Genomic DNA, 23,806 nt, shown 5'->3' on the forward strand with positions numbered 1-23,806 from the left:
CATAGAATTAAATTAAACTTACGTTAACGTACTTCCCATAAACACAGTCTTGAAACTACAGAATATCATCTTATACCACAGATATGGGAATAATTGCGAAAAAATGAATTTTCAATTACCTACATTATATAAACAATTTTTTTTTATAATTTTAAACCTGTAACCTCTTTACTCATGAACGCTGACATGTTTTAAATTGATATTCACATCAAACACTCAGGTCTATAATACCTTTAATTTGTAAAAAAAATAAAACTTCTTTGTCAACGCAATCAGAAGATACAGCCTTAAACGCTGAAATTTTTCGCAAATTTAGTTAATCGCAAAGTAATCAAAATTCAAAACCTACAAGGTAGGTACTTCCCGTGAACCTTGAAATTCAACAAGCAACATCTTATAGCACAGATAGAGGAATCATTTCAAAAAATAAAAAATATTAATTACATAATAATAATAATATGTATAAAAAAATATCTTTAATAACTTTAAAGTTTGTCTGTCTGTCAAGACCCTTTTTCTCAGGAACGCGTGGATACCTCCACGCTGAAATTTATATCAAATAAATTTAGGTACAGTCCCTCCAAGCTGTGAAAAACTCGAAACTGTTAAGCTAGCCCAGTCAAAAGATACAGCCGTTTATGCTGAAAATTATCGCAAATTTCGACATCCGCAAGGGAATCAAAACTTACATTGTACTTCCCGTGAACACAGAGTCTTGAAATTTGGTTAAAAGCAACGTCTCATAGCACAAATAAAGGAAAAATTGCTAAAACATACATTTAAGAGTTACAAGATAATAAAAAGTAGGTTTGTTCGGGGCCCTCGGTGCGCGAGTCCGATTCGCACTTGGCCGGTTTTATTTTCCAATGAATTTCATCCTTCTAACTATAGTATTTTTAAATGATTTTTTTTACAATTTCCAACGCTACCTGATCTGAACAGGAGTTAATTTTTTGAAGAGCCATGTTGGAAACCTAAAAATAATCGCTCAGAGGCAGCGTTAAATTAAAATTATCAATATTAATAGGTGGAAAAAGAGATCAATGTCAAGCGATTGATTTCGAAATTGCCTCCCTTTCTAGAACCATTTTTCTCATGAACGCGTGGAGGAGAATTTCATCTTGCTGAAATTCATTTTGAATATGTAGTAGGTACTCAACTCTATTGTCTCATGCAGTTGTGAATAAATCAAACTACTAGCAAACACGTTGAAAAAGATACAGCCGTTTCTGCTGAAAATTTCGACATTCGCCAGGAATCAAAACCTACAGGGTACTTCCATAATTTTGGAAGTTACGTCTTATAGCACAGATAAAGATTTAAAAATAAAAAATTGCAAAAGTCATAAATTTTAAGTTAAAACATATAAAAAATGTTTGTACGGAACTCTTGGTGCGCCAATCCGACTCGCACTTGGCCGTTTTTTTTATTCTACTATCTACGTATCAATTAAATTTATCAAAATATAGCTTTTGTTAGTCGACCACGACTATGCCAGGGGGGGGTCCTGGCACTAAAGCTGGATCCGCCCTTGCCTGGCACTAAAGCTGGATCCGCCCTTGCGGTGTCTTATGTACGCATATCTAACATGAAATATGTAGAAATGAACAAGAGAGAGTACAATGTACATAATACTGATAATACTAGATAAAATACCTACATTGTACATAATTCTACGTACAATTCGAAATCACCGGTATTTTCTAGCATTGGTGTGAAAATATATGACTTCATTGTTTGCGTGGGTTGATCTTGTCCTTTGATAAATAATATGTAAGTATCAAAACACGTGAATGTTTTTACGAATCAAACATAAAGCTTTAGTTAGTAATAGGATTATTGTATTTATATAAGTGACGGTTGCCGGTTCTAATGCAGGAGTAGTGTCGCGTCAGCCACAGCGATCGCGTCGTGAGTAGACAGCTTTTCATATTTTTGTTTTTAGAAAATTTTAAATTTCGTCGTTGTTTTGATTTCGGGAAATATTAAAAAAAGTTGGCACAGAAGTTAGTGCGAACAGTTACAACTTGTTTATTTTTACCAATGTAAACTTTTTTTTCGTATGGTCCAAAAACTTAAAATTCGGCAACTCTGTACTAAGAAAATCAATCTTGGGATCAGAGTACTGAGTATTAGCTTCAAACTTTTTTACAATCAACTTATTCCTATTTATTATTTATGTATTGAAATATAGCTAACTGACCATAAAAGACCAAGTAACAGCAGCAAATGGGTTTTCCATTTAGATATTTTTTTTTTTCTACGGTTTAACGGATGAGGATCGAATCCTGAACTACGTAGTTAATCATTTATGAATTTCCATCCTGAAACGTTAGCCAAAGTTAGGTTCTCTATTTACTATGAAGTTAAAACGGTAAATAATATACCTAATGCAGAAAATAAACTCAAACTCAAACTCAAATGCGGTAAATAGTAGGTTTCTATGCATATGCTATTAATATAATATAATTTCTATGCATAATGCTCATGTAAAACCAACAAGAAAAGATTAATCAATGAGCAATTAGGGAAATCCAGGTTCAGCGAGGGATTAGCTGTAATATAAAACCGTACGGTTAAACCAATTAACGAGGAATGCTAATAAATAGGTGATGTTAGGACAATCTTTGTATGGTTTCTTCTTCCATCACGTGCGTATCGATAATTCGGTCAGGTTTGTTTTGATATGAATACAATGTTTGTATCCATACTAGTTACTCAGTACATAGAATAAAAAAGTCGCTTTCTCTGTCCCTATTTCCCTGTGTCCCTTTGTCTGCTTATATCTTTAAAACTAAGCAACGGATTTTGATGCGGTTTATTTCAATAGATAGAGTGATTCAAGAGGAAGTTTTTAGTATATAATTTATGAGAATCTTATCATAATTTGTCGCATACTAAAATATACATATTACTTATCTAGTTACCTAATAAAATATAATGTTAAATATAAAAAATTGCAGAGTTCGTTTGCGGGGACGTATGCTGCTCCAATTACCTAATCATTCGAAATCAACATCATGGCAGATAAAACAGACGTAGAAAATGTGAGTAGGTACTTTAAAAATAATTGTTTTATTCTTAAAATAATTTTCCCATTTTACAATTATATTTGTACCGACTTTCCTCTGTTAATTAACTAATGTCTAAAAATAATCATTAGTTAATTTGTATTGGTAATGTTTGTTTTAACCATTGTTTTAATAAACATTATAACACAACAATCTTAGGGCGATGCCCTTGCGGAAAAAATGCGGCGACCCATCAAACTGCCGGTTCTGCCAAAGACGCTTAACATTGAAGAGAAGAAATACCTCATGGCTGTCGAAAGAGGGGACATGGCGAATGTGAGAAGGTGAGAAGCAAATAATAATTTGAATAAATAATAATTCGAAGCTGGATCTAGTATTTTTCGCTAAATATCAAAAGCTGCTTTTAAAAAGTAACAGTTTTAAGGTTTTCAAATTCTTTCAGTGATCGCGTTCATGGTTTGGATAAATATATAACAATTATTGAAATACATACACTTTTGATATTTTATTTATGTTAAAGATAGAGTTTAAAGGTATGAAATAACATAATCCCCAGGTTAATCCAAAAAGCACATCGCACGAAGCACGTAGACATAAACTGCGTAGATTCCCTTGGCCGGGGTGCTCTAACCCTCGCTATAGATGGTGAAAACCTGGAGATGGTGGAGCTCCTGGTGGTCCTGGGGGTGGAGACGAAGGATGCCCTGCTGCAGGCGATTAATGCGGAGTTCGTGGAAGCCGTGGAACTGCTTTTGGAGCATGAGGAACTGATTCATAAGCATCCGTCGCCTTATGTACGTATGAAATATTTTTCTAATCGACAAATCTGCAAAGAAACGCCTTTTAGAGCGGGAAAAAATTGATAATTACTAGGTATTTGTTATTGTAGTAAATATTTAGGCGAGAGAATAGTTTAAATAAAATGTACACAATACAGGTTGTGCTTTTCGATATTATGCAACACTGCACATTTTCAAAATATTATAATATAAACATGCATAAATTATTAAATTCTATTGTTTCATTGACATTTCATCCCACGAAATTTTTTGTGTATTTATTTTGTCATTTTCGAATCAATGATTTCAGGAAAATGACTTTGATTTAAACATCAAAATATAACTTTAACTTCTTTTATTAGAGCTGGCAGAAGGTGGACCCAACCACGGCAATGTTCACCCGCGACCTCACACCTTTGGTACTAGCTGCTCATAAGAATAACTACGAAATTATTAAACTTCTTTTGGATAGAGGAGCGACGTTGCCAGACCCTCATGATATACGGTAAATATAATATTTGAACCTGGAATGATTATTATTGCATTTGCATTTTAACTGGTTCATGAGGACCAACTCCGTTATTTTCGCTCCCTCGACTGTACGGAAATTTTATCAGTAGTTTATGTATCTATATTTTACCCAATGTGTAGTCTAGAGGGACTTGCAAATAATAATCAGCTTTTAATATTTATTAAACTACAAATGAAAACATTTGTTTATAATCACGATGCAGGATTCGAACCCGCGACTTGCATTTCCATTTAAAACATTATTAAATAACAAGGTCTACAAAGCTGTGCGTAATTCTATTTAGTTTTAAGTTCGGTAAGGTGTATTAATCTCCGATGGCCGTTATACATAACTGTCTTTCGTCAACACAACAATTCGAATTACTTTTTAATTCTGAAAATAAGGTAAACAAAATAGTACCTACTCTCTTCATATTATATCAATTATTAACCGAATTCAAAAAAGAGGATGTTCCCAATTCTACCTTATTTATTAATTATTATATATTGTTTTCAATCAGTTGCGGTTGCGACGAATGCATCACAGAGTCCACAGAGGACCCGCTCCGCCATTCGCTTGCTCGCTTGAACGCGTATCGCGCGCTCGCTTCGCCTTCGCTTATCGCCTTGTCGTCTAACGATCCCGTGCTCACTGCGTTTGAACTGTCTTGGGAATTACGGACTTTGGCTTTTGCTGAACAGGTAAAAGGAAAAATATTTAGAAAAAATCAGAAAATGAGATAAGCAATTGGTCGATATTTTAAACGATTATAATATTATGGACTCTTTCGTTACGAAAAGATATGATGCTTCATTTGGTAGAAATTTACAGTTAAAAGAGACTTATTCTATCTACAAATATTGTTATTACAAATTCAGATTGCTATATTACATCATCAAGGATATAGGATCAAATAATACATAGGAATAGCTTTCATGTTGCCTGGATAATTGGAATTATTTATTTCCCTCTAAGTAGCTTGTCATTATTCATAATTTACTCAAATATTATAAAAAAATGCCCTTCTCTTCATTTGATTCAAGACATTATTCTTCCTAATCTTTCCTTACGCAGGAGTGCAAAGCCGACTACTTAGAACTGCGTCGCCAAGTGCAAAGGTTCGCGGTGGATCTTCTAGATCAATCTAGAAGTTCCCAAGAGTTAGCCATCATGCTGAACTATGATCCCGAAGAACCACCCTTTGAAGAGGGGGAACCCATGAAATTGGCTAGGTTGGAACTCGCCGTGGACTTTAAGCAGAAGAAAGTGAGTTTGTCTTGCATTAGAACAGATTTTAGCGCTTTGTTTTTGGTGAATTTTGTTTTATTTTGTGATAATAAGATATAGAGAACTTATGTTTAAGTCATGTTCAGTTAAATTTACCATGGGTTTCTATTTGGAAGCGACACTATTTATATATTCTGACCTACACAGTCAGTAGGTAATAGAGCTTTTGCGATAAATTCATAAAATGTGGTGATTTTCTCAAACTCTACTCTAACAACTACAACTCAAACTCTAACTCAAATTCGTATCGTAATTTTAGGTACTATATACAAATATATTAACTTTTTTTTGATAGGCATAAATGCTTTCTAATCCAGTAGATTACTTTATTTATTATAATATTATAATATTGTTTGTTCATGTATCTTTTACATTATTTACTTTTAACAGTTCGTAGCGCATCCAAAAATCCAGCAGCTCCTTGCGTCAATATGGTACGAAGGTGTCCCCGGGTTCCGTAGGAAATCGAACCTGGAGAAAATGATGATAATCATCAGAGTAGCACTACTATTCCCATACTACTGCTGTTTGTACATGGTAGCACCGAATTGTGCTACTGGCAAACTCATGAGGAAGCCGTTCATGAAGTTTTTGATACATGCCTCTAGTTACCTGTTTTTCTTGTGTAAGTTGATTTTTACTAATTTTATGAATGCAATTAATACGTAACTACTAACTAGTGATTGATTTAACAAATATTAATGGTTTTATTATCAAACCCCATTATTTTCATGCGATGCGATACCTTCACGATACTCACAATAAAACTAAGCTCTGAAGTGGTATTCTCAATTTTCCGATATTACCTCACATCCGAAATTCCGCAAATGCACTAAGTATACCTATTTATATATCGTGTCAGCTATATATGTACTTATATTCAGATATCTGCTATATATATGTATTTGATGTTTTCATGAAATGAAAGTAAAAATGTTCTACTAATGAATTAAATAATACCTATTTCACAACTTCTAAAATTACATAAATTATCTAGGTAATGTTTTATGTGGCTGCTGTGTGATTATTTATCAATAAGATTGGAATTCATGTTATGAATTACGATTTTCGTCTCATTTAGACTCAAACTATTAAATTATAAGACCTATTCAAAAAAATATTATCTTCATAGACAAATATTGCGATTTAACCACGAGTATTTAGTTTCGTTACAAACACAACACACAAAAGATAAGATACAATAATTATTTATTTATTACAGTAATATTAATCCTGGTTTCCCAAAGAGCGGAGGTCCAAGTAGTGCAGTTATTTGGTCCAGATTGGATGGTGAAACAACTTCAAGAGGAATTAAAGAAACAGAGAGGCAATGGACCGACGGTTCTAGAAATTATTGTTCTTATATACGTAGTTGGTGAGTTTGTGCACTTTTGAGATATTGATGTTTGGTTGGAAATTAATTAAAATGAAAGTAATTTTGACAAAAAGTGTGTATTTTTTGAAAACGGTTGTTTTTTTTTCAATTAAATCAGACGAACCGCATAAAGTTTATTAAATCTTTATAATTGAAAAACCGCTAGCAAAATGAAAATGGAAAAATCAAACTCATCGAGCTTTGTCATAGCTTTTAAATATAAAAAAGTGAAATAGAAATCAATTGATAATGTTAACACGATTGACACTTCATTCTAAATTCAAATCTTAAAATCACAATCATCCTTCATTGCTTTTATTATTTTTCTTTCAAAATGTTATTTAATTTTTTTTTTATAAACAAGGTTTCATCTGGGAGGAAACGCAAGAAATGTACACAGAGGGTTTCCGCTCATACCTTCGCAACATGTGGAACTTTATAGATTTCACCCGGAATTCCCTGTACTTTGCTGTAGCAATACTACGTTTTGCTGCTTACTTGCAACAGTCGTCTGAAATACAGAAGGACCCGAAAGTCAGGTTTATACCTCGAGAACATTGGGATGACTTCGATCCTCAGTTGATCGCTGAGGGGCTGTTCGCCGCTGCAAATATTTTCAGGTGTTTTTTCTTTATGGTGACTTTGATGTGTAAAAATTTAAAAAAATAATAATGGCAGACACTTTCAATGTGCAAAAAATGTAAAAAAATACTATTTTTTTAACTAATGTAATGTAGGTACTAGTACTAATGTTTGTATGTGTGATTTATTAAGTATCCATGATTTTTATCGTATATGTACTTTCAGATTTTTAACTTGTGAAAGTCCTCTTAAGTGAAAATATTCGTTCATGATTGTGTACTTTTGGTAGTTCTACCTTAACCCATTGAGCCCCGAGTGGCCTGATCTGACCACGCCACAATAGATTTTCTAGTCTGTGATTCCGGGGGCTGAGTTATTAATTGTTTTAGTATCTTAATGAAAAAAAACAAAATACACATGGCAACTACTAGAAACAATATTAATTTTATTTTGTTTCAGTGCGCTAAAACTAATACACCTGTTTTCCATAAATCCACACTTGGGTCCTCTGCAGATCTCTCTGGGCAGGATGGTGATTGACATCGTTAAATTCTTCTTCATTTATAGTCTTGTGCTCTTTGCCTTCGCTTGCGGTAAGTTTTTATAGTTGGATTTTTCTAAGAGATGATAATTATAACATTTAACGGTACATTCGATATACTTTTATTATGTATTAGCACTGTGAAATCAATTTAAAATATAGGATTTTAATTTTTGGTCAAATATACTTTTTGAGCAGCAAAAGTAGTACTTGTATCAGGTGATATTTCACTATGTATTGGGAAATTATATTAGGCAAAAACCTGCGAAATGAGAACTTCTCTAACTTTATTTAAAAAGCTTTTACCACCAAAATCTATGAAGCCCATTATATCACAGCTTATTATTTAATAGTCTAACATGAATCCAACTTATTTTGTTGTTACTTGTACTAAAGAACACACAATAATTACCAGGTCTTAACCAATTGCTATGGTATTTCGCTGATCTGGAAAAGCAGAAATGCTATGTTTTACCCGGGGGTCTCCCTGATTGGGATAACGCCGGTGATTCTTGTTCAAAATGGCGGAGCTTCGGAAAGTGAGTCAGCGAATTAAGGCTAGAAAAGGGCTAGAAGGTAATTGCTAGAGTTGTAGAAAACATAATTCCTTCAAATATTAAAGATAAATCATATTGTTCATTTAATTTTGCTAATGCTATCTTTGTTGTATAGATGAGAGTGATACATGACATCTTAGAAATAATTTAAACATTAAATAATTTTTTCGTCTAATTTAAATAAAAAATAATAATAATGATATGCATACCTAATTATTCGTCCTGTCGTGATATAATACTGTATTATGTGGTATTAATGATAGCTACAGAAAACAATTTAATTTGTGATGAGAAATTAATAACTTAGCTATTTCCTATATAAAACTTTGAGCTTTAACTTTTGTTTGAACTAACAATAAAAATATTCACTGCAATTCATCAAATAAAACTCCATTACTGTGATTACTACATTGCAAAGTGATTTAAAACTGCAAACTTTTTGTTTGTTCGATATAAAGTTTAACCAAAGTTTAACCATCTGACCTAGTTGCCATGACAATAAACAGTTATGTCAATTTGTATAAACTATTCCACCTATTCCAGTGTCACATTTGTTCCGTGAAATCATAATTTTATAAGTTCTAAAATCAATAAAAATGGGAGAAGAACAGTTTGGTGTTCGTCATGTTATAGGAGCACCTATAGCGACTACAAGATTATCTGAACAGGCCATAGTATGTATGCCGCCAAGGTCTGCAAAGTTCACGTTAGCAGAATGGAAGCTGAGCAACGACATGCGCTGCAGAAATACCGAAGACCAGCAGCAGCTAGCAGATCGCGTGATCAGAGAATCAGAAAGAATAAGAGAAGAAACTGCCGAACGAGCTGACATCATGAAGGCAACATCAGATCGACGTATTGAAGAACGCATCGGTGATATTGAATTCAATAAGAATGAGCTGCAAATTCAAAGGAAAGAAATATGCCTTGAATTAGAAGCATTGAGCGTTTATAAAACTCGTCTGCAAGATTGTCTCGCTTCTCTACAGTCTAATGCTCTTACTATATGCCGTAAGTGTTTGATGCTGAGAGACGGCCGCATTGGTATCGATTTAGTCGTCGATGAGGTAGAACATGCTCTTCAGCAAGAGATTACTACAATTCTCGGTGGACAGAGTCTGCTGAAGCGAGCTTTGGAACAATTAAATGAACAAATGAGACGCCTTCGATCTACTAGATATCTTCTTGATCGAGACCTACAGTATAAACAAGCCGCGATAGATTTAGATCAAGGTTCGCTGTCTCTCAAGCCAACTAATCTGTGCCTATCTATTTACGAAGGCTACGCCAATCTCGATCCAGCGAATATATCAGCTGATGAATACAACGCGTATTCCGCAAAAAACATTCAGTTAGCTGCCAGAGAAGTGACCAGCGCTCGTCCGATTCGAGTCTTCATTGATACTCTGTTAAAACAAGTTATTGATGATCTTTGGGGAGCGTATAACAAGTGTAACCACGAATTCAATGAGCGTATAGAAGATACGAAACGTGCGAAGGCAAAACTCGAAGATATGCACAGAGAGACGACTCAGAAGATTTCTGATATGCAGAACAATATATTGCAGTTGCAAAAAGCTCTAGCTGACAAAGAAGGGAATACTGCATTAGCTCATACAAGACTGGGAAGAAGAGCACAGAGGGTTGGTGCTGAATTAGTACGTGATCCTCCTGGACAATCCCTGTACTATGAATGTGAAATGTTACGTCACAGCACAGAGCAACTGCAGCAGATGCTTCATGAAGCCAATGCTTCTCTACGTTACCTCCTACAAACACAAATCCAGCTCGAAGAAGACATAAATGTCAAAATGAATACGTTGAAAATTGATGAAGTGGATTGTATGACGCTACGCACTACGATGGATTATCATGCTTATTAATTTTGATATTGGGTTTTTAATATGTAGTATGAAAAATCAAGTTTTGCTTCTTTCTTTAATAAAATTTATATTCGATTGTACGTTACGTGTCTTATTTCGTATTGAAATAACGCATTAAAATATGAGTTTTGTTTTGTAAGCTAGATAAAGCTTGTATTTAATTCAAAATAATCGAAGATAATATTATCTACTGCTAATGCAATAGAAGCTAGGTGTCCATAATATGTATCATTAGTTTAAGAAAACATACCATCCCTAGATTAAAACATGTAAAAATGCATTTTAACTCATAATATTATACTTGACATCATTGTGTCTGTAAAAATTTATCAACTTTATGTATTGTCTAAGAACGTATGTTATTTCTTTATTATTTCAATATAGCATTTGTCTGTATTTAATTTCTTTTTTATTAAGATAAACCTGAAAATGTTAATGTTCATATACTGTTCTTGTATCTCTTCAATTAAAAACAGCCCAAAATTTATTTCACAAGCGTATTCGAAGCATCCCAATCACTATTCTGGGCGTCCTTCGGCATGGTTGGTCTGGAAAACTTTGAGCTGGCTGGCATCAAGAGCTACACCAGATTCTGGGGTCTGCTCATGTTCGGCTCTTACTCGGTGATCAATGTGATCGTTCTACTGAACCTCCTCATTGCCATGATGTCGAATTCTTATGCTCATATTGATGTGAGTACTTTTTGAAACTGTTTTTTATTTTATAGGTAACTACAAATTTAACTACAATCACAAGATTGTTCCATGATAAATTTTACTCAAACACCAATTTTTTTTTATCGAGTTACGGATAAAATATTCCCTTTCTGCGACATATTTTTAGTATCATTGATTGAATGTAGGACTTCTTGGTTATAATAGTCATGTTCTGCACTAAATGGTGCTCCAACTTGTTAGAAATGCAATGATATTTTGATTTATTTTGATGTTAAGATTATCATTAATTTTTTAGGATAAAAGTACATTGATTACATGCAACATAGCAGTTACCTACCTAAGTCCAACCTAATCTATGTAATTCAATTAAGGTAGTATCGATTTTAGTAAACGCATCACCCTTATTCCCTTCGGTAACCGTATCGCTGTTTTATCGATTTATAAAATAAATAAAAAATCATTAAAAGCAAAATTCTAACTATATAAAATATGTGAACAGTGCGAAATTATTGAAAACCAAATAGATATAGAAAGTGAATATAGATAAAGATGTGAGATAGAAAGTGGTAGCTTCTAACATGCCATCAATTAGTTTAGACTTCGTTTCCTAAATTTACCACCACAAAAAACCAATAATTTGAAAATATTCAAATCCATCACAAATATTATTTTGTGAGCTTAAAATCAACATTATTCTCATCATAATTTTCTTATAACAGGAACATTCAGACGTGGAATGGAAATTTGCTCGTACTCGTCTTTGGATGAGCTACTTCGAGGATAGTCCCACTCTCCCCCCACCGTTTAATATCTTCCCCACTCCCAAACGGGTCATGAAGCTGTTCAAATCAAAGGATAGTGATAAGAAAGTGAAAGTTAAGGTAAGAGATACTCCTCTGAAGGCCAATTTTTCAATATTTGTAATGATTAAAATTTATCCGTTCATATAAGTTTCAAGAAAGGTTTGAAAAATCAGCCCTTAGATTCTTACTATAATAATTGTATACATACATAAAATATAATGAGATATTATAAATTTATAAAGAAAAGAAAAATAATGAGAATTGTTGTAAAAAAATAAAGTTTGTCTTGTCGAATGCGAATATTTATTATGTAGTGCATAGGTACATACCTATTATCCAAAATTTGAAACATAAGTACAATAATTATTTTACGTCTACAATATTCGCCTAAAACATTTTGATTTGCTGTTATTTCAAGGTTCTATTGCAAAATATCCGAAAGGTAAACACTAAACAGTTAGCCCACGCACGTACCTATTATCACCGTAAAATTTACATTTTTACAGAACATGCTGACGCGCAAATGCGTTGAAAAACATTCCCTTTTAATAATATTCATTAAGTTTTAACACAGCATGTGTTCAAATGAAGCAAGCTATAGAATATCTGTTTGAACTAAAGTTTTCATAATCGTGTTATAGTCGCGATCATTAATCATATTTATGCCGTTAATTTAGGGAGCTTGATAATGATATATTTTGAAGCTCATATTGGGATATGATAGGACGTTTAAGGGTTTCAATTAACAAGAGGTTATTTATGCATGGAATAACTCAAGTAACTTTATGCGGTTTGAGTTAAGTTTTTGTTGCATAAATACAATTAATTCTTTGTTGTGTGAGTATAACATATTATAACTTTCTTATAGCACTTTTTAAAGTCTGTTTAAAAAAATGTGATGATTTAACCACGTTGAAGTAACTTGTTTCGACGTCACAGAGGAATCCAAGACTGGTTTTGTTTATTCGCGAGGAAAAAGAGCGCAACGCACAAGACTTCTTGTTTAGTCTATTCTAAAAATTATTACTACATTCGAAATAATACTAATTATTTCATCGGTTAAGATGACTTCTGCTTTCTGAATTCGAGTTCACAATTACTCCTTAAGGTTGACAAAGAAAAAGAGCACGACGTGCGTTACACAGCAGTAATCCGCGCGCTAGTATGGCGCTACGTATCTGCCATGCACAGGAAGCTAGATGATGATCCCGTTACCGAAGATGATATTAACGAGCTGAAGGGAGACGTGTCAGCTCTGAGATATGAACTGCTGGATGTGTTTGGAAGGAACGGCATGGATGTGAGCTTCACTGATCGGAAGGAAAAGAGTGAGTCGATTGTATTGTTTTTTTTTTGGTAGAGCAATGTAATTTTGTTATAATTGTTGGTAAATAATTGTAATTATTTAAGAGTGTTTATTTTATGATAAATTTGTTAATTTTGCAACTATTAGATTAGCCCAATAAATGACATTAACAAACATAGAGTCTTAATAGTATGTTAAAAATATAGAGTATGTTATTTAGTATCTACAATAAATGCTACAAAATCTAAATTTCTGTAATTTTATTAAAATGTTTATCACTTGTAGTCTGTATGACGAAAAAAAATATTCATAGTGGTTTGTAATGCCTCGATGTTTGTATAAGTTGGCCTAGTCAATTAGTCATATCTAATAACTTAATTTTTTTCCAAATAGCTGTTCTCGCAAAGCGCATGAAGATCTGGGAGCGGCGTTTGATGAAGGACTTCCAAGTGGCTCCCGTCTCCGTGATGGATGAGGAAGGTAGACCAGCTAACGAGGATGCTCTGGCGAGGTTCAGACGCATCGCAAGAATGGCTGCAGCAGCCAACAGCAATGACAAGTGGAAACAGGCGCTTGTTGCTACGGGAATGTCGTAAGTTGTTTGTTGATAGGGAATTGAAAAGAGTCCAGCTAATGAGGATGCTCTGGCGAGGTTCAGGCCTATCGCCGGGAAGACTTCAATATCAATGAATGAGCCAATAGCAATTACAAGTTGAGGCAGGCGTTAGCAGCTACGGAAGTGTCTTAAGTTTGTTTTTGATAGCTTTTTAAAACATTTTTTTGGAATTAAAGTGTATATTTTTTTGAGCGACAATTATATTCTTTTGATTTTGTTGGTGTTTTTTGATATGCAAATATAAGTTTTTTGATAAAAACTACATTGTAAGTACTTTCCAATGCGTTTACAATACAAGATCACTAAATAATGCTCTTCCTAAAATTATAGGGCAATAATAAAAACAATAATTTAGGTCTCAAATCGGCCGATGTCGAACTCGAGAATCATTTAGAAGTCAGCAGAAGCTACAGCAGGCCATGGACCACGCTAAGAGACTGGTTATGAGATCACCTTTACCAGGTGAATAGAATTTAACTTGATTTTGTATAAGTAAAAGATAATCATCATCATCGTCGTAGCCTTCATCATCATCATCGTCATCATTTAATACGTAATATCGACAACGTATAAAATTATTCATCGTTTTTCATTCAATATTGTTTATAATTCAAAAAAACTAATTAAAATCGAACAACGGCCCACAAATACAAGGTAAACTTAGTTCTATTCACATCGTCTATCTTTTACCTACAATCAATGAAAATCACCTCAAAACATTTAAAATACATTATTTTCGTCTAATATTTCAAAGCAGGTATTACCTACATATAATATATACATGCCAAAAACATACTAAAATCAATTTTCTTCTAACTTCCATTATATTTAACAGAAATGTCACGAAGTACAACGCCAATACAGATGCCGGTGTCTCCCGGCCATACCCTCATGGAGCTGATCAAGGATATGTCCGAGGATGTGGGAGCCAGTGTTGATTTGAGGACCCCTGTTATGCCGAGGACTGATGGTGAGGAATAAAAAAAAATATGCATACTTATATTATATTATACACATACATACATATTTATTTTATTTTATTTTATATGCCGGCTGCGAAGCTAGAGAAGAAAATATTATGGATTTTCAGGAAAAATTTAGCAAAAATTTTTTGACGTAATTTTGTTGTTTAAGTATTTTTTACGTGATCAGTGTATGCAAAACTACAAGTCCCTTCGCGCTTAGTATACCAATAGTGGGACACCCTGTATAAATACATAGTTGTATATTCTGTTGCCAGGAAATTATTTATCTGCAACAAGGGAGCTTCTTTCACCAACTCCAACGATGGAAGTTAAACACCAAACAAAGCTTACCTTCAAGGTAATAAAAAACTTCCAAAGTATTTATTTACGTTCATTCTGCTATTTGATTCTTAAGTTACAGTTTTTATAATTAATTTTTAATATTATAAATGCGAAAGTAACTCTGTCTGTCTGTCTGTTACTCAATCACGCCTTAACTACTGAACCAATTTGCATGAAATTTGGTATGGGGATATTTTGATACCCGAGAAAGGACATAGGATAGGTTTTATCCCGGAAATCCCACGGGAACGGGAACTATGCGGAATATTTTACATAGATTGCGCGGGCGAAGCCGCGGGTGGAAAGCTAGTTTTGAATAAAATAAGACCAAAAGCCTTAGTTATATTCGCTCTACATTTCATAACAGACCACAAAAGTACAACATTATAATATTGTCATTTATATTTCTAAACTAGCTGCGCTCCGCGGTTCCACCCGCAGTGCTCCGCTCGTGTTGGTCTGAGCGAGATGATATAATATAGCCTATAGCTTTCTTCGATGAAAGTTTTTTTTAAATCGGACCAGTAGTTCCCGAGATTAGCGCGTTCAATCAAACAAACAAACTCTTCAGCTTTATAATATTAGTATAGATATAACAATTATTTTTGTTTACTAGACTCCATCAAGAAACCCGTCACCTTGTGGAACTCGAAGCAGCAGCCCAGTTTCAGGACCGAGTAATCCTCTTGTTGAACAGAGATCAGGTAGGTAAATAAATACGTAAGTATGTAAAAGTATTAATTGTAATGTGTGCTTCTCTATATGTTCATTTTATCCACATCCTAGTATTACTTTTTATTTAAACTTTTTTTTTAATATTCTTGATCAAATTAATCTTTAATATGTGTCAAATTAAGTGTCGATCTCAAATTATCTAATTAAATCTCTAATATAATAATTTTCTCTATTTTTGACCGACTTCAAAAAAGGAGGAGGTTCTCAATTCGACCGTATATATGTTTATACCTTTTACAGGACATATTGTATGTACTTAAGGCATATAGATATTGTGTCCTGATATCATAAGATTTTGTACATACCTGTAATTTTAAAACAAAACATTGTTTTCATAACTTGTGTTGTGAAGTAATAATTTTTCGACTTTAACATTGTTTTGTAATTTATATACGTTTAAATGGCTTTTATTAGAACCCTGGGGTTGTTTAAAGCTAAGTTTTCTTAAACTAAATATACCTACTGGGATAATTTAAACTGCAAGTTTAGTATGGATGGCCATAATCACGTGGTAAATAAGTAATTTTTAGGTATTAACTTTTAAGGTATTTAATATCTCTATTCGTACAGGAATAATGCTGTCTAAAGGGTTTTTATAGGTTTGTGTTGAAAATATTATACTAATACATACAATAAAAAACATACCGACCGAATTGATAACCTCCTCCTTTTTTTTGAAGTCGGTTAAAAATCTACAACTTTACATTGGATTTATAGTTAAAATAAAAACTATAATACTTAATTATGTATTGTGAACGTAAATTTCATACTATTGAAGTGAAACTTCTTTATCGGGGTTGGAAAAAAATTTAGTGTAACATTTTTCCGTTAAGCGCCATCTTTTACCATGCGTGATTCGACGTATTTCTGTAAAGTTGCATATAGTAAATTATTTTTTGAAAAATAATGTCATTAGTATCTACTAATGACCTTATTTTTCAAAAAAACACGCACACATTTTTATATATATTATATTTCTTTTTTTACGTGTTTATTTTAGTTATATATGTATATTTTATTTCCTATTTTTTATGTATCTGTTTATTTATTTATTTCGTAGTGGATCCAAGCCCGCTGAAATCCAAACGTGTTACAGACCCAACAACCGTGCCAAAGGTTGTTAAAAGGAAACCGCCGACACCGCCGGGAGATTATCAAGTCAGTGCTTAATAATAATTATTAGTGGAGCATACATTATTAATTATTATCATTACTATTTGATACATATACAGATGATTGTATATTAATTATTTTTAGTAATTTTTTTTAACGATTCTAAGAGTCAGTATCTATATTTTTTTATTATTTCACACAACATGATTAGAATAAATGTATTAATTTCAATGAAAATAGAGCTGTTGTCTTGTATGAAATTCATTATTTGAAGTATTCCCAAATACAAAATTCAATTTATTTATATAGAGCTACACTTTTAAACGTTTTCCATAGAGATATAGATATCTAGGTTTATATTATTAACGGAAGAATTCTAATCAATACCCGCGGCCCCATCATTAAAGCGGCTCGACGGAACACAGTGGGGTTTTAGTCGGTAAGAATCCGACATAACCCACGGCTCCTTCCCCGGGGGCCGTGGGTATCTTTGGAAGATTTCCCCACTACAAAAAAAAGGTTTATATTATTAGAACAATTCTCGTAAATAATTTAATTCCATATAGCAGGATGCTTCAGATGTTAAGTCATCTGAAGACATAGCTGTGGCGAGGCCGGTGGCTGACGTCAAACCAAAGGGGTCATTGCCCCCTCCACCACCGTATTGTAAGGCTAAGGTAAGTTATACTCCAAACTCAATCCTATTCAATTTTTTGAAGTGAAACTTCCTTAGGCCCGTTGAGAGTAAAATTTTAAAGTTTCATGACAATACGGTCACGTCATGGAGTAAGGCGACGATTTTGCTATTTTTGAATCTTGCCAAAGAAGTTTCATTTCTGACATGTGTGCTCGGTACACATGCTCTTTATTTGTAATTGGATTATTACAGGTTTATGATAAAATTGAGATTAAAATGTGTCATCTTCCGGTTTTCGTCAAAAACTTAATTCTATGAAAAATCTGCGATATAAATAGATAATAATATGTTATTACAAATCGTATTCAAATCTGATTAAATATTTATCATCTATTCTGCCTCTTTCAGAGTGAAAAATATAATGATTGACCTGTAACTTTACCCACTAATACCTAATTTGTATGTGTACGGTTTTCATAAGTCATTCCTACTGTGTATAATATGACTAGGTATACAAATCTTTGAAAGAGTACAAATTGAAACTTGAATGTAAAAGAATATGAGAATTTTAAATTAATTAATGGCTTTTTTCAATTTAATTTTTATATACTTACCTTAATTTAACTTCATTTTGAAGTTAAGTGTCAGTAAAGTATGTCCCTGTCTGATTATTTTGATACATAATGGACATGTAGGTACCTATGTTATTAGGTAATGCTTTTACAAATTGGGTCAAATTTCGGTAAACTTACTTTTGAGGCGATTAAGTTTTCGTAATTTAGTTAAAGTGATAGATCAGAAAGACAGGTCAAGGCTAATAAACCTAATATCATTCAATATTGTCAATATTTATTTAATAGTTTTCAAAAGATTAAAATTTAAAAGTGATATTATCCTATAATTATATGAACATAACGATCAATATATATAACATACGAACAATATTACGATCGGAAGTTACTGCAGCTATCGCGGCACTTAAGATTAAAAAGGCACCTGGTTCTGACCATATTACCGCCGAAGTTCTTAAATCCCTCGGGGACAAAGGTATAGACTATATTCATTCCATCTGTAATCACATATGGCAACATGGTGATTGGCCAACTGATTGGTGTAAATCGATTATTTTACCTCTCCACAAAAAAGGCTCCACCAGAAACTGCGAAAACTACCGTACCTTGTCCCTCGTTTCACATAGTAGCAAAATATTACTACATATTATAAATAATCGAATTCGATATTATCTCGATTGGCAAATTCCTCAAGAACAGGCAGGTTTCGTGAAGGGCAAAGGCACACGCGAACAAATCCTAAACGTAAGACAGTTGGTCGAAAAAGCTTATGAATTCGATATCCCGCTAGTTTTGTGCTTTATCGACTATAGCAAAGCTTTCGATTGTGTTGACTGGAGCTGTCTCTGGAAGGTACTTGCTGAACTCGGTGTACCCCAGCACCTAATCTTCCTACTTCAATCACTATATTACAATAGCCAGGGAGTTGTAAGAGTTGACCATACTTTGTCCAAGCCATTTAAATTTGAAAAGGGAGTGAGGCAGGGATGCATTCTTTCACCCATTTTATTTAACATTTATGGTGAATACATCATGAGAAGAGTTTGTGAAGATTGGGATGGTGGAGTTAATATCGGCGGCACCAAAATCACCAATCTGCGTTATGCTGATGACACCACGCTTATAGCAAATGATAAAGTCGAAATGACTTCATTCCTAAACAGATTGGAAAGCATCAGCAATGAATTGGGACTAACTATTAACAAAACAAAGACCAAACTAATGGTTGTCGATCGTACAAACAAGATGGATGCGACAAACACGACCAACTTGGATACCGTCGATAGTTTTGTCTACTTAGGCTCCATTATTACTAACAATGGCTCATGTGAACCCGATATCCGAAGAAGAATAGGAATCGCCAAAAGCGCAATGTCTCAACTGCACAGAGTGTGGGCAGATAGAAATATTTCTCTTGTAACCAAACGGAAACTTGTCAATTCTTTAATCTTCTCCATCTTTCTATATGGCTCCGAAACCTGGACATTGCGTAAGGCAGACTACTCTCGGATAAATGCTTTTGAAATGTGGTGTTGGCGACGCATGCTTCGCATCCCATGGACGGCACGTAGAACGAATAAATCAATTCTCAAGGAGCTTGGCATTACCAAAAGACTGTCCTCCACATGCTTGCGACGAATTTTGGAATTCTTCGGTCATATTGCAAGGAGGAGGGGAGACAACCTGGAGAAAGTCCTTCTAACTGGCAAGGTAGAAGGAAAAAGGCCCCGAGGCCGCAGCCCAATGCGCTGGTCAGACCAAATTAAAACGACCGTAGAAACTAGCGTACCTGAAGCTATCCACATCGCTGAAGATCGAGACAAATGGCGTAAAATAGCTAGGAAATCACAACTCCAAAATGATCACGACCCTCAGCAGTGAGGATTTCGACTTAAGGAGGAGGATATGAACATATTAAGATGGCGTTTGTCTCTACGTAACTTTTTACACAAATGAAAAATGTTTCTTTGTGGGACAGTTATTTTGAAAAACACCAACACCAAACAAGTTAATGTCTATAGAACAATGCTATTGGCTGTTTTTCCCTAGTTATATCAGTATTTGTTCCGCTGTATGTGTTCCTATGAAAATATCTAAATATTAACATTCATTGCGGTTTGTACCGTGACTTTGTTGTCGAGGTATCTTGAATAAAGAGGTTTATTATGTTATTCCAGGCGATCATCTATTTTCGAAAAAAAATTTACTCTCACGCAAACATCGAATTCCTATTGATGTTATGAACGTCAAAGATTGTGAGGCCATCCTCATGTTTGTCAATCTTTTACATAAAAACAGCTGACATATTATATATAAACAATGCAATGAAGACGGCCTCTTCCGCATACAACATATTAGGTACATCTCGCTCGCATACGCGAATCGGGCAATTACCGGACTTTGTATAACTTTAAAAGCATCTGAGAAGAAGAATTATTTGATTGTATGTACTAAAATAAAGATATATGGGTATATGTAACAGGTTCAAGCACCGACGATGGAAATCACTCCATGCACTCCAGTGTGCCAACGGGCCTTCTCTCCCACTCAGGGAAAGGCAAAAGAACACACACCAGAACCTAAACGACCTGTACCGCAGGTATTTTTTTTATAATCACCTAATTGATAGTCATTTATGATTTATTGAATTCAAATTTTTGGAAATGGCAATCTTGGAATAAATATTTTATTCAAAATATACCTAAGTATGTATATTATATTATCTAATATTCTAATATCCTACTAATATTATAAATTCGAAAGTTTGTATGGATGTATGGATGTATGGATGTTTGTTACTCTTTCACGTAAAAACTACTGAACCGATTACAATGAAATTTAGCACACATATAGAGGGTAACTTGGATTAACACATAGGATAGTTTTTATCCCGGAAATCCCACGGGAACGGGAACTATGCAGGTTTTCCTTTGCAAACGCGGGCGAAGCCGCGGGCGGAAATCTAGATTATAAAGGCGAAAGTTTGTATGGATGTATGGATGTTTGTTACTCTTTCACGTAAAAACTACTGATCCGATTACAATGAAATTTAGCACACATATAGAGGGTAACTTGGATTAACACATAGGATAGTTTTTATCCCGGAAATCCCACGGGAACGGGAACTATGCGGGTTTTCCTTTGCAAACGCGGGCGAAGCCGCGGGCGGAAATCTAGTTACGTTATATTTTGCTAGTGAATAACTTTGATTTATTTGGTTCATTTCCGTATGTAATTTCATGATAGTAGATTTGGAATAATTTTAAGTTTTGTAGGTAACAAACCATTAAACATTTCTAATAATCCTTCTATATTAATTCTGAATAATTATTAATAATGATTACAGCCACAGTCACCAGTAGAATCTACAGTGTCAGCGAGTACAGAAAATCTGATACCGTCTCCAGATCCTCTGCAGCAGACCAACCTTGATGAAAACATTCGGAGTATCAAAAAGACGTCCAAAACTTGGCTATAAAGAAACTATGATTATCGAGACCTAAATAAATATAATGGAACATCAACTTTTAATAATCTCTTAAATAAATTTTATGGTACAGTAATTCTATCACTATGGTCACAAATATTATTTTTTAAATAACCAATTAAAGAAGATAAAAATAAAATAATTACTATAGGTACCTACCTTGGTACCTACCAAATTTGACAGGTATCAAAAATTACAAAAAAATATATTTAAAATTTTCCTTATTGAGTTATGTTCGATTTTTATTTCAGTTTTTCATATTTAGGTTTAGAGACATTTTTAAATATCTTATAATCTCTGAATTTTGGTTCCAGGAAAATATACCGTTTTACGCTTTATTGACGAAATTTCTAGTTTATTAACATCGCTAAAAATAGTTTCATCTAGTGGAATAAGATAAAATTATATTTTTAATATTGTATATTTCAAACTTGATTCCCTTATCAAGACCGTCCGAATCGCAACAACTATTTTATGACTCCGTATTTTAAATAGAATATTCTAATTATCTTAATATTAATTATAATCAATAATGTTTTAATTCTATTAAAAAAATATAATTATTTTTAGTATAGTTTTGGTGTGCTCTTTATTAGTTTTATGTTTATTTTCAATTAACGTTTTAAGGTAAGTCTTTCAATGCCCTACATAGATCAATTATTAGAGATATTTAGTAACACATATAATTTAAGTTTAATATAGGTCACGAAATATAGGTTTAATCTTACAAAAGTTATCCAACTTTATGTTTACCGACAGTTACCCGTTACGTCTAAAAGTTAATATCAAAAACATCGTCTAATGAAACTAGTTTTTAATCCTTTTAAATAATGCTTACAGCTATTCTAAAGTTTTCTTTATAATTTTAACGAGCAGCAAATGCGGTATATTTTATCATTAAAACTATATCTTGTTGGGTTGCGTGTTAGGGGTTTTGTTCACGAACGGTTTATTTTCTTTCAGCTTTTTTGTCATCAATACAATTAATGCGTAAAAACATGAAGACTAATCTATAAATTACCTTCTCACTATATTATATCGAAAGACTACTTTTAAACATACTCAAGAAGTATGTATTTGGCTTTTAAATAAAGTTTTTTTAATAAATACGGCACTAAAATACTGTTAAAACTACTCGTTTGTAAAGGCCTTAAGGATTTATTTGTACTAATGAAAGGATATTCTTCTGTAATCTGTTGATATTATTATAATTTATTGCATTAAACACTTGTGGAATCGTTAATTTGTTTATATGAATATATTGTAAACTTTTAAATAATCAGATACTTTCCATAAAATATAAACTATTGCATTGATTTTGTTTATCATATTTTTATTAATTATAAAGCCTGCTTGGCTTTCATTTTTGTCATTTTTATTAATATAAGATAAAAAATAAAACACAAAAAATAAGGTTTTTAAAAAGTATATAAACTATATAGTTAGTATAATATAGTGTCCAAACTTTCTCTAAATGTATATTTGAGATTTTATGAGAATAAAATTTCTTATGTCAACGAATTATCTTTATGTATTCGTATATTGGTAGATAACGCCAATAATCCCGAATCACTTTGTTAAAACAAGGGTTTGAAACAAATGAGATGGAATCTGATACAATATATCGTCGTAGTTTCAGAATCGAATTCATGACGTATATGAATGATATACCGTGATTTGATTCCATGCTATTTGTTATATGCCTTTTGGTACATAATAATATGTTACTTATCTGGTTAACATTGGTCTATTGAATTTTTTGTATTGTGTTTTTATTCATACTTGATCTTGATTATTTAATTTTGTGTTCTCTGTGTTGTTAACAATTAACGATAGAATATCTAACATTATATTTTATATTTTTAATGTCTTCTGACTAATAACTATAATTTTGTTATCTTAAGTTATATTTCTAACTAACTAATTGTAACTAATTACTATTCTGATGTAATGTATCAGGAAGGCACAGACTCCTGAAACACAGCGAAAGCTATATTGGGAGTCTG

The 23,806-nt window shown here is 33.1% G+C and overlaps 2 protein-coding genes across 3 annotated transcripts; both read left to right on the plus strand.

The window, feature by feature from the left end:
• The first annotated feature begins 1,883 nt into the window (after window positions 1-1,883).
• LOC123701241 (transient-receptor-potential-like protein) lies at window positions 1,884-21,871 on the plus strand. Of its 2 annotated transcripts, none has more exons than XM_045648652.1 (24): window positions 1,884-1,911; window positions 2,964-3,047; window positions 3,231-3,355; window positions 3,589-3,826; window positions 4,174-4,316; window positions 4,843-5,023; window positions 5,397-5,588; window positions 6,000-6,234; window positions 6,832-6,984; window positions 7,349-7,604; window positions 8,026-8,159; window positions 8,523-8,646; window positions 11,044-11,239; window positions 11,944-12,105; window positions 13,136-13,355; window positions 13,727-13,925; window positions 14,305-14,411; window positions 14,785-14,919; window positions 15,190-15,272; window positions 15,873-15,960; window positions 17,052-17,149; window positions 17,671-17,781; window positions 20,796-20,912; window positions 21,660-21,871. In XM_045648652.1, the coding sequence occupies exons 2-24, from the start codon at window positions 3,021-3,023 to the stop codon at window positions 21,789-21,791; spliced, it is 3,456 nt and encodes a 1,151-aa protein (XP_045504608.1). In that variant the 5' UTR covers window positions 1,884-1,911; window positions 2,964-3,020; the 3' UTR covers window positions 21,792-21,871. The 2 variants fall into 2 exon arrangements, with proteins under 2 accessions (XP_045504608.1, XP_045504609.1); XM_045648653.1 differs by having other exon boundaries at window positions 1,885-1,911; window positions 17,674-17,781.
• LOC123701242 (tektin-1) lies at window positions 9,224-10,560 on the plus strand. The gene has a single exon (XM_045648654.1). It carries the CDS (start codon window positions 9,261-9,263, stop codon window positions 10,545-10,547), a length of 1,287 nt encoding a protein of 428 aa, XP_045504610.1. The 5' UTR covers window positions 9,224-9,260; the 3' UTR covers window positions 10,548-10,560.
• Window positions 21,872-23,806: the final 1,935 nt, after the last annotated feature.

This window comes from Colias croceus, chromosome 21, assembly GCF_905220415.1.
Source record: "Colias croceus chromosome 21, ilColCroc2.1".
Taxonomy (NCBI): Eukaryota; Metazoa; Arthropoda; class Insecta; order Lepidoptera; family Pieridae; genus Colias; species Colias croceus.

Bases quoted from the DNA above. Each gene is read 5' to 3' on its own strand.
- LOC123701241 (XM_045648652.1), top strand. From the start codon at position 3,021: ATGGCAGATAAAACAGACGTAGAAAAT. The intron at 14,412-14,784 runs GTGAATAGAATT...TATATTTAACAG, and splicing joins TATGAGATCACCTTTACCAG to AAATGTCACGAAGTACAACG. The intron at 20,913-21,659 runs GTATTTTTTTTA...TAATGATTACAG, and splicing joins CTAAACGACCTGTACCGCAG to CCACAGTCACCAGTAGAATC.
- LOC123701242 (XM_045648654.1), top strand. From the start codon at position 9,261: ATGGGAGAAGAACAGTTTGGTGTTCGTCATGTTATAGGAGCACCTATA.